Source organism: Pelophylax lessonae, assembly GCF_965119305.1.
Source record: "Pelophylax lessonae genome assembly, chromosome: 2".
NCBI lineage: Eukaryota > Metazoa > Chordata > Amphibia > Anura > Ranidae > Pelophylax > Pelophylax lessonae.
Window position 1 is genome coordinate 719,778,239 of NC_138769.1, and position 12,319 is coordinate 719,790,557.

Genomic DNA, 12,319 nt, shown 5'->3' on the forward strand with positions numbered 1-12,319 from the left:
AGATGCTGACGGTGGAGCTGGGCACCTTGCAGCACTTATACTGGGGCTGTCCATTCCTTCTTTTATACCCTATTGGTGAGCTGTTCATTCCCTTATAGACTCTCTCTTTGGGTCCTGGATTCCTTTCTCTCTCAAAACCTTTCTCTTGGGGCTTTCTTCTCGTACATTTCCTTAGACATCTTAGATGATTTTAATGCATATATTAACAGCAGTTAGATGCCTGGTTGCTCCCAAATGAAAATGTACGGAGCCCTTTTCCCTGATGGAACTTCACACAAGAGTCCGGGATGTTAAGAGGATGGAATACATAACTGCTTCCATGAATAACTGTCTGGATAAACACAATCAAGCCTGGGAACTTTGTGTCTATCTAGACCCCCCCCCCCCCCCCGCCCCCAACTGCTTGACTCCCATTCTGTCCAGGTTCTCACTAAACCATAAAGAGAAGGATGGACATGGACCTGACTGACGGCCCAGATGTATCTACTCTTATTTTCTTCCTTTTTCCTCTCTTTTCTTTTCTACCTTTCTCCTTTTTGATATTATTCATTAGTGGTAGCCATGTTTTGTCAAGTACACTGGAATACTTGTTTTTGTTGAATAGCCAAAGGTTTCTCCCCCCCCCCCTAGCTTATAGAGTGGTCTGATTAACTGCCTTTAACTGTTGTTTAACTTTGATTTCTCTATGTATTCACCATTCCTTGTAATGGCAGCCACTTCATAATGTCTATGCTGTGCTTACACACTTTGAAACTATCAGACAGGTGTTTAAATCTAGGATGCTCTATGTACTCAAGGGACTATGTACATGTATAAATGGTGTATCATGGCTCTGGTCAACCTCTGAAGACTGAGGACAAGAAAGGCGAGAACCCACCAGAGATCCATCCCATATCTCATCCCGCATAGGAGAGGAGTGTTTGTCTGCCCACAGCTCAATTAACCAATTATCTGGTAAGAGGCTCATCACTCTCTTTTCCACCTGGGAGGTAACAGTGGCCATACCCCCCTAGGTCTTTCCTTGCTGTGTGATCTCTGGAGCAGAGCTATTTTTCTATACGCCCTTATATTCCAATCTTCTGGTAAGAAGCTAAGCTGGTGGTGGTGGGACACTGAATCCTCATTCATGTGGTTTTCATACTTTCAGTTTAACCGTTTCATCACAAGAATTTTGGATTTGGACTTCTTTCTTTTGTGTGCATTTATTTGGGACTGTTTTTCTGCCACGATATTATTCGTATGGTCACCATTGTTTGTTACCCACTGGTGTAATTAATGCCCAATTGTTGATTTCATTCATTTTGTATTTGCATACTTTTCTTATATGTAATTAGCACCATTGATTGATTTTATTATAGACCTAATCACTCGTGTTTTGATATATATATGATTTCACTTGTATTTTCACATATCAATTTGGTTAGCGCACCTGATCTACATTATTCATTCACTATGTACATGTACCCTGTGGTTAATCTGTAACCTATTATTTTTTTCTTTTGTAAAATCTATCTTAAAAAAATGTCAGTAAAAAAAAAAGTTATTTATTTTATTGTTACATAATTCATATTTTTATTCATAATTTTAATGTGCTAAAACATTTCTACATAGTGTAGCCTGGTCGCAGGTTCCATCTGGAGTTGTTCGGAATGTTCTGTTTTATTATTAAAGTTTCTGCAAGGCAACGGACCATTGAATTATAGGAGATGTAGTTCTGGGAGGAGTGAAGACCGTGGATCATCTGCTTGATTGGACTATCCTCCCAAGGAGCATTGGGACTGGCAGGGGCAGATGGGAGTGTCTATATAAAGGGGACGGGACCAAGATTCGCTCTCTTGCCTCGAGGACAGCGGGCTGTGAGGAGGGGAAGAGCTGCTGCGGAGTGCAGAGAAGGATAGGACGGAGGCCTAGTGGACAGACACCGGAGAGAGAGAGAGCGGTGTGCGGACAGAGCTCGGTGGTAGGCCCAGTAGAGAGACGTTCAGAGAGACTGCCAGTTCTTCTGAGGAGATGCTGGAGGTGTGGACCGCGGGACACGGAATTCATCACATTGGGTGAGAGAGATCCGATCTAAAGTATATACTGTAATTACTAGACTGAGCCAGGGTGGGCCTGCAACGCAGTTTAAACAGAAGGCTGCATTAGTTATATAACGGTCACCACAGGACACTGCAGTGCTGAATAGTGCGTGGCGGATCAGAAGGTCTCACCCCGCCATACCATTTTTCTAGATTGGGTACCAGTTGATTGGGCACAGGAACCTATCTCCCCCTTCAGTTTGGATTACAGTTAATTGTTACTCCTATGGTGAATTACAATTGATCATCCCCTTTACTGTGGATTACAAATACTTTCCCTGGATTGGCTAAGGATACCTTTGCTGGCGAAGACTAGCAAGGCCTTTCTCATTCAGGAGACTCTTTCAATTTAAAGTAAAGGGGCCCCCCCATATAGTATACAGAGTGCCCTCTGATATTTAGCCTAGTTTCAGGATATTAGAGCCACTGAGATAAGTTAGCAATATTTTGGAGTTATTCTTTATTATAGTAAAGCATTGATTTTTGTGGTCACTCTCGCATTACACTTGAGGAATAATCTATTGACAGATTATTGATACTTTGATCCTCAATTATATAGCAATATATATATGCTTTGGGTTGCTCTCTTAGATCCTGAGTTCTGAATCTCATCCAATTCTGGGTTGAGGATTCAGGATCTCTCTTGTATTATTGATCTTTTATATTGAATGTTTCATTGAAACTGTTTGTTCATTCTGCTAAACACAAGTTAAAGACAAGTCAATTTGATTCTTTAACGCAATCTGGTATTGTCTAATCATTCAATATGTCAGAACCTATAGTGTCAAGTGGGTTGGACAACATTTAGGGCAACAGAAGTGAGGAGGATGTGTGTTCCATAGGCGTGCGCACAGGGTGTGCCGGGTGTGCCTGGGCACACCCTAATCACCTAGGGCACATTAGCATTATCGCTCTGTTTGCCAGTGAGGAGATGGGAAAGATCTCCCTTGGAACTGCTCTGCCATAAGAGAAGTGCCACACACTTCTATTTCACTTTGCCAGCAAGGAGAGTAATGTACCGGGGCCATATACATGTAGGCAAACACATGCATGTGTATTTAAACTTTGGGGTGCACACCCTAATGCAATAGGCTGCGCACACCTATGGTGTGTTCACTTTGCCACTCCCCAGGGGGCAGGGCTACAATAGAATTAAATGGACTCAGGAAATTCCCTGATTAGCCCTTTATTAACCCGTCTCAGTATGGGCATCATTCAGAGAATGCTCTGCATTTATCAATGAATGCAAAGCGTTCTCTGATTGAATGAGGTGGAGAGGTGGTGATGTCAAGGCCAGGTATGGCATAAACATACTTACATTGGTCCAAGCTGGACCAATGTAACTATGTAAAAATTGCTATACCTGGAATTTGACTTTAACAAAGTTTTTTCATATCTGCATTGTTCTTTTTAAAATTTTATAGATGCGCCTATTGGTTTTATAAAGTTTATCAAGTTCAATTTTACCCAAGTCACTTTACCCTCTAGTGTTTAAAGACTCTTGTTAAAGACTTCTTAATAAGTACCCTCAAATATTCATCACGGATCCCATAGATGATGGGACTGAGGAACCTTGGAATGCACATGAACACAAAGAAATTGAGTACAGGTAATAACTCGGTTTGACCGGAAAGAATACCTTCAGTCAATGTGGAAAGAAAAGACATTGTGCATAGGAGCAGTTGAAAGCCATGGAGCAAGATGGTTTTTCTAGCTTTTGAGGAAGAACAAGACTGTGAGCTAAATTTTTGAGCAACCATCGTGATCTTGATGTATGTGAATAAGATGACAATGGTCACCGAAACAAAATACAGTACAAGAATAAGGGACCTTAAAACATTTTGAAAGGGATTTACTGACATCATTTCTTTTTTACATATGACCTGGATATTGAACATATTTGTTACTGATGAAGACAGAAGACCTAATTCGACAGCATATGGGATTGCCAATGCTGTACATATAAGGGTAAAGGTGGCACTGGCTCTTTGCGGGGTGCACAGGTCTTTGTGTCGTAATGGGTGACATATGGCTATGTATTTTTCTAGAGCCATGGCTGCCAGGGTGACTGGGGTCACTCGAAAAGTCATTGATGAAGCGGTATACAAAATGTAGCAAACCGGTAAGGGGATGTACAGAAAATACATCACACTTAACATCAAAGCGGTACCAAAGAGGAGATACAACATGTCATTCACAAGCATGTAGACAAAGAGGATATAACGAGCACTCTCCCGGAAATGTGGACTGGTGAAGAAGATGTTGAGCACCACCACAATGAAGTACAAAAAGAAGCAGAGAAAGACTGCAGTCAAAAATAGAAAAATGAAGTGAAGGTAAAAGCCAAATCTGTTGCTACTGAAGGTCAGTTGAATCATGCTGCTTTGATAAAGTGATGAGTTCATCATAGAGGAAAGTGCCTTGGTTTTCTGGATTACCTTCAGCTCTATACAAAAATGAAAAATAAACAGTAATTAAAGTCAGCATTTAGGTTATTTATAGTTACATAGTTACATAGTTAGTGAGGTTGAAAAAAGACATCCGTCCATCAAGTTGAACCTATGATATGTGTGTGTTTGCTGTTAACCGTACATTGTATACCCCTCTATGTTGTGGTCTTTAACCACTTAAGCCCCGGAAGATTTTACCCCCATTCCGACCAGGGGGTATTTTGCGATTCGGCACTGCATGACTTTAACGGACAATTGCACGGTCGTGCGACGCTGTACCTAAACGAATTTGGCGTCCTTTTTTTCCCCACAAACAGAGCTTTCTTTTGGTGGTATTTGATCACCTGTGCGATTTTTTGATCACGCGCTATAAACAAAAAAAGAGCGTCAATTTTGCAAAAATAGCAATATTTTTCACATTTTTTTATATGAAATTCCCCAAAAAAAAAATTTAAAAATCAAAATTTTTTTACTTTTTCGGCCAATTTGTTTTATGCTACCTATGTTTGGTAAAAAAAATAGCAAAAAGCGTATTTTGATTGGTTTGCGCAAAAGTTATCGCGTTTACTAACAAAGGGAAAGATTTCTGTCATTTTTGTTGTTTTTTTTTTTAACGTGTAATGGCGGCGATCTGCGATTTTTTTTGCGGTACTGCGACATTGGGGCGGACAGATCGGACCCTTGACTGACATTTTTGACACTTTTGGGGTTACCAGTGACATTTCTACAGTAATCAGTGCTATATATATGCACTGTTACTGTAAAAATACACTGGTAGTGAAGGGGTTAACTTTATTTGGGAGGGAGGAGCTGTGTGTGTCCCTAGGGGCGTGATTCTTACTGTGATTGGCTGTGGCTTCAGCTGTATGCAGAGTGATCAACGGATCTACATACTAGATCCGAGTGATCAGTATCCTAACAGCAAGGAGAATGACAGGTGGCTTGTTTACACAAGCTGCCTGACATTCTCCCTCTCCCCCGCCGATCGCAGAGTGACCGGCGGACATCGGGTCCGCCAGTCACACGCGCGGGGGGGTCCGTGACCACGCGGGAGCGGGAGCGCGCCTCCGGGGGCGCGCGCTCGCTCCCTAGACCCTCACAAGCTAGTGACGTAGCCCTACGTCACTTTGCCTGTGAGGGGCTGACTGCCAACGTAGATCGGCGTTAGGCAGTCGGCAAGTGGTTAAGGTGCCCATCTAATAGATTTTTGAAACTATCGATGCTCCCTGCTGATATGACTGCTTGTGGAAGAGAATTCCACATCCTTACTGCTCTCACAGTGAAATACCCCTTACGTATTTTAAGGTTAAATTGCCTTTCCTCTAGTTTTAGTGAGTGGCCACGTGTCTTATTGTATTCCCTTTCTCTGAATAGTTTGTTCCTTATGCTAGGGTCGCCAGTACAGTATTTGTACATTGATATCATATCCCCCCTCAATCGTCTCTTCTTCAAAGAGAATAAGTTCAGTGCTTGTAGTCTTTCCTCATAGCCGATGCCCTCCATTCCCCTAATTATTTTTGTTGCCCTTCTCTGGACTCTCTCCAGTTCCAGCACATCCTTCCTGAGGACCGGTGCCCAGAACTGGACAGCATACTCCAGATGTGGCCGGACCAGAGTCTTGTAGAGAGGGAGAATAATCTCTTTATTTCTGGAGTGAATCCCCTTTTTTATGCATCCCAGTATTCCGTTGGCTTTGCTTGCAGCAGCTTGGCATTGCATGCCACTGCCAAGCCTGTTGTCTACCAGTACCCCCAGGTCCTTTTCTATCCTAGACTCACCCAGAGGTCCCCCCCCCCCCCCTAGTGAGTAGCTTGCTTTCTGGTTTCTGGCACCTAAGTGCATTACTTTACATTTTTCAACATTATACCTCATCTGCCATGTAGTTGCCCACCCCATTATTTTGTTCAGGTCCGCTTGTAAGGTTTCCACATCCTGCATAGAAGATATTGGCATGCTTAGTTTAGTATCATCTGCAAATACTGAGATTGTACTCGATATCCCCTCCTCTAGATCATTTATGAATAAATTAAACAGGATTGGTCCCAGGACAGAAACTTGGGGGACCCCACTTTCCACACCCGCCCAATCTGAGTACTCCCTATTAATCACCACCCTTTGCACTCTCCCCTGGAGCCAATTCTCTATCCAGGTACTCACCTTATGGTCCATACCTACCTTCCTTAGTTTGAACAGTAAGCGTTTGTGGGGAACGGTGTCAAAGGCCTTTGCAAAGTCCAGATACACCAAATCCACAGGCTTACCTTTATCTAGGTGGCAGCTCACTTCATCATAGAAGGTTAATAGATTGGTTTGGCAAGAACGATTTTTCATGAATGCATGCTGATTACTACTAATAATACCATTTTCATTACTAAAGTTTTGTATGTGGTCCCTTAACATCCCCTCCAAAATCTTGCAGACTACTGATGTTAGGCTGACCGGCCTATAGTTACCCGGGATACAGTATATCTCTGCCCTTTTTTAAATATTGGCTATATTCCTCTGCCTATGTAATTGGTACCCACGTGTACCATGACAGCTAGGTCTTCCCCAGCCCCACCCAATAATCTGTCCACCCGATCCGCGATCCAAGTCTAATTGAATTTACAGGTGAAATAGCTAAATACATTCCTGATGAATCAGAACTAAAGATGTACAAACAGGAAATGTGAGGCAGGTGCAGCCCTCAGAACAGTGGAATCCATGTGCAAGCCTGTACTGGAATCCACAGGGCGGGTGCTATAGCTCTGATGTCCTCCAACCATCAAACACAAGTGCCACTTAAACGAGATAGTTGAGTCGGCAACTTCTCAGTTGTCACTCTTGTGGGAGACAATGCAAATAGCACCATACACTCTCACACCTTCTGTAAGGAGTATGCTGGAAATTCTTTACTCTTAGCAACCAGCTGCGATCCAGCTCACACCATACACTCAATACCTGTAGGGGAGTATACCAGGGCCTGGTGTAACTACTCCAGCTGAGAGAGTTTTTCCCCAAAATGTGATATTATACCCTCAAGACTTAAAACACAGGGGGGGGGGGGGTATAATAAATGGCACATTAACAGAGCGGTCCACTTGGCCTCTGGTAAGGATAGATCCACCCTCCTGAACTGCATGCATCGTAAGAGCAACAGCGGTAATATGAGTGACCCTCTGCCGGTTAGACACAATCCTCTCACTTTTGTAACTCCATTTTCACAGGAATTTAATAATGTAGAGAATATAATTTCTAAATATCTATCTGCAGATAAGGATCTTGTTCCGGTGTTATCCATGGGGTGCAGATGTTTAAGTCGTCAGGCAAACACTTTGGGCAGTATTTTGTCCCCTAGCCTATTTAATTCTGCTGCTCACAGAAAGACTTGGTTACATACCATTGGATCTTACAGCTGTGGCTTAAATACTAGCCGCTAGAGATGGCCTTGCGGTTCGCCAGGCGGTCGGTTCACTGCAAATTTTGCCTGTTCGCTACCCGCAAATTTTGCGAACACATGGCATTGTTCGCGGCGGCCATATTAGTTTACATTGGGGAGAACTTTGACCCATGACACAGCCGTCAGGTGTAACGGGACAGCCAATTAAAACATTTCAGCACATGGACAGTCCGCCCTACCCTATAAATAGACCTGAGCTGTCGGCCATTTCACATTCTACTTTTTGCCAGCGTAGGGAGAGGTTGCCTGTGCTCATGAGGGAGAGATTGCCAGACACAAATAGCTCTATGAAGATCCACAAAAGTCCTTTTCAGGGCTGGTATTTCGGTATAGGTCTACTAGTATCTTTTCAGGTTAGGGGCAGGTATCCAGTCGGTGCTTTAGGGGCAGTTAGAGATCGGCAGCAGTCATACAAATCGCTCTGTTAATGTCCACAAAAGTCCTTTTCACGGCTGGTATTTCGGTATAGGTCCAGTCTCTTTTCAGGTTAGGGACAGGTATCCAGTCTGTGCTTTAGGGGCAGTTAGGGAGATCGGCTGCAGTCACACAAATCGCTCTGTTAATGTCCACAAAAGTCATTTAAAGAGCTGCAATTTTTGGTATAGGTCCAGTCTCTTTTCAGGTTAGGGGCAGGTATCCAATCTGTGCTTTAGGGGCAGTTAGAGAGATATCGGCTGCAGTCACACAAATGTTAATGTCCACAAAAGTAATTTAAAGGGCTGCCAATTTTTAGTATTGCTGTTGTGCAGGGCACTAAAAAGCAGGGGGTTTAATCCACAGTATAATATACTTTGTAGAAAGCATATTATAGTGGATTAGTAGTATTATTGTGCACTGTGCAGCATTGTGACAGGTGTGGTGTGACTGAGCGTTGCTACAGCAATACTACACACAGTGACAAAAGCACTTATAATGTATTATAACTGGTGTGATAGACCAATGCCCCCCCCAATACCACATATTGAAGTGGGGTGTTTTCTGAGTATACTTTTACAAGTGTATTTGTGTCCTGCAACAATATTGCCTCTTTTGCTGTGTTAAATCTGGTACACACAGTGCCAAACTAACTGGCCAATTTTTTGAACTGGTGTGATAGACCAGTGGCCCCCCAATACCACATTTTGAAGTGGGGTGTTATTTAACAGTATCATTTAATAAGTTTGTATTTTAGTCCTGCAAATGTACCTCTAGCCATCAAATATACTACGTTCTTTGCTGTCAGTTAAACCCATAAACCCATGTGAGCTAATTTTTGGAGCCTATACAGGCCGACACTTACTTCTGTATACTGTGTGAATGCCTAATGTACCTCTAGCTTTCAAATACACTACGTTCTTTGCTGTCAGTTAAACCCATGTGAGCTAATTTTTGGGCCAATACTGGCCGACACTTACTTCTGTATCCTGTGAATGCCTAATGTACCTTCAGCCATCAAATACACCACATTCTTTGCTGTCTGTTAAACCCATGTGGGCTAATTTTTGGGGCCTATACAGGCCGACACTTACTTCTGTATCCTGTGAATGCCTAATGTACCTCTAGCCATCAAATACACTACGTTCTTTGCTGTCAGTTAAACCCATGTGAGCTAATTTTTGGAGCTTATATAGGCCGACACTTACTTCTGTATACTGTGTGAATGCCTAATGTACCTCTAGCCATCAAATACACTACGTTCTTTGCTGTCTGTTAAACCCATGTGGGCTAATTTTTGGGGCCTATACAGGCCGACACTTACTTCTGTATCCTGTGAATGCCTAATGTACCTCTAGCCATCAAATACACTACGTTCTTTACTGTCAGTTAAACCCATGTGAGCTAATTTTTGGAGCCTATACAGGCCGACACTTACTTTTGTACACTGTGTGAATGCCTAATGTACCTCTAGCCATCAAATACACTATGTTCTTTGCTGTCAGTTAAACCCATGTGAGCTATTTTTTGGAGCCTATACAGGCCGACACTTACTTTTGTACACTGTGTGAATGCCTAATGTACCTCTAGCCATCAAATACACTACGTTCTTTGCTGTCAGTTAAACCCATGTGAGCTACTTTTTGGAGCCTATACAGGCCAACATTTACTTCTGTATCCTGTGAATGCCTAATGTACCTCTAGCCTTCAAATATACTACGTTCTTTGCTGTCAGTTAAACCCATGTAGGCTAATTTTTGGGTCTATACAGGCCGACACTTACTTCTGTATCCTGTGAATGCCTAATGTACCTCTAGCCATCAAATACACTACGTTCTTTGCTGTCAGTTAAACCCATGTGAGCTAATTTTTGGAGCTTATATAGGCCGACACTTACTTCTGTATACTGTGTGAATGCCTAATGTACCTCTAGCCATCAAATACACTACGTTCTTTGCTGTCTGTTAAACCCATGTGGGCTAATTTTTGGGGCCTATACAGGCCGACACTTACTTCTGTATCCTGTGAATGCCTAATGTACCTCTAGCCATCAAATACACTACGTTCTTTGCTGTCAGTTAAACCCATGTGAGCTAATTTTGGGGCCTATACAGGCCGACACTTACTTCTGTATCCTGTGAATGCCTAATGTACCTCTAGCCATCAAATACACTACGTTCTTTACTGTCAGTTAAACCCATGTGAGCTAATTTTTGGAGCCTATACAGGCCGACACTTACTTTTGTACACTGTGTGAATGCCTAATGTACCTCTAGCCATCAAATACACTATGTTCTTTGCTGTCAGTTAAACCCATGTGAGCTATTTTTTGGAGCCTATACAGGCCGACACTTACTTTTGTACACTGTGTGAATGCCTAATGTACCTCTAGCCATCAAATACACTACGTTCTTTGCTGTCAGTTAAATCCATGTGAGCTACTTTTTGGAGCCTATACAGGCCAACATTTACTTCTGTATCCTGTGAATGTCTAATGTACCTCTAGCCTTCAAATATACTACGTTCTTTGCTGTCAGTTAAACCCATGTAGGCTAATTTTTGGGCCTATACAGGCCGACACTTACTTCTGTATCCTGTGAATGCCTAATGTACCTCTAGCCATCAAATACACTACGTTCTTTGCTGTCAGTTAAACCCATGTGAGCTACTTTTTGGAGCCTATACAGGCCAACACTTACTTCTGTATCCTGTGAATGCCTAATGTACCTCCTAGCCTTCAAATATACTACGTTCTTTGCTGTCAGTTAAACCCATGTAGGCTAATTTTTGGGCCTATACAGGCCGACACTTACTTCTGTATCCTGTGAATGCCTAATGTACCTCTAGCCATCAAATACACTACGTTCTTTGCTGTCAGTTAAACCCATGTGAGCTAATTTTTGGAGCCTATACAGGCCGACACTTCTGTATCCTGTGAATGCCTAATGTACCTCTAGCCTTCAAATACACTACGTTCTTTGCTATCAGTTAAACCCATGTGGGCTAATTTTTGGGCCAATACTGGCTGACACTTACTTCTGTATCCTGTGAATGCCTAATGTACCTTCAGCCATCAAATACACAACATTCTTTGCTGTCTATTAAACCCATGTGGGCTAATTTTTGGGGCCTATACAGGCCGACACTTACTTCTGTATCCTGTGAATGCCTAACGTACCTCTAGCCATCAAATACACTACGTTCTTTGCTGTCAGTTAAGCCCATGTGAGCTAATTTTTGGAGCCTATACAGGCCGACACTTACTTCTGTATACTGTGTGAATGCCTAACGTACTTCTAGCCATCAAATACACTACGTTCTTTGCTGTCAGTTAAACCCATGTGAGCTAATTTTTGGAGCCAATACTGGCCGACACTTACTTCTGTATCCTGTGAATGCCTAATGTACCTTCAGCCATCAAATACACAATGTTCTTTGCTGTCTCGTAAACCCATGTGGGCTAATTTTTGGGGCCTATACAGGCCGACACTTCTGTATACTGTTGAATGCCTAATGTACCTTCAGCCTTCAAATACACTACGTTCTTTGCTGTCAGTTAAACCCATGTGAGATCATTTTTGGGGCCTGTACTGGGCTGACACTTACTTCTGTATCCTGTGTGAATGCCTAATGTACCTCCAGCCACAGAATACTATGTTCTTAGCTGTCAGGTAAACGCATGTGGGCTAATTTTTGGGGCCAATACTGGCCGACACTTACTTCTTTATCCTGTGAATGCCTAATTTTTCAGACTGAAAATGAAAAACAATGGGTCTGTAAAGGTTCCGCCAAATTGTGGAATGGATGTGGACCCATTTTACAGATGTGTGAATGGACCCTATATGTATTAGACCAGTGTTTTTCAACTCCGGTCCTCAGGGCACACTAACAGGCCAGGTTTTAAGTATTACCTTGGGGAGATGCAGACTAGAATACTG

The 12,319-nt window shown here is 42.6% G+C and overlaps 1 protein-coding gene across 1 annotated transcript in view; it reads right to left on the minus strand.

The window, feature by feature from the left end:
• Positions 1-3,562: 3,562 nt before the first annotated feature.
• LOC309546762 (odorant receptor 131-2-like) overlaps positions 3,563-12,319 on the minus strand; it is a gene marked incomplete at both ends in the record, with an annotated part of 108,462 nt that continues 99,705 nt past the window's right edge. The window contains one exon of the mRNA XM_082246453.1: positions 3,563-4,383. Within this exon, the coding sequence (XP_082102579.1) occupies positions 3,563-4,383 (821 nt within the window). The remainder of the gene's footprint in view (positions 4,384-12,319) is intronic.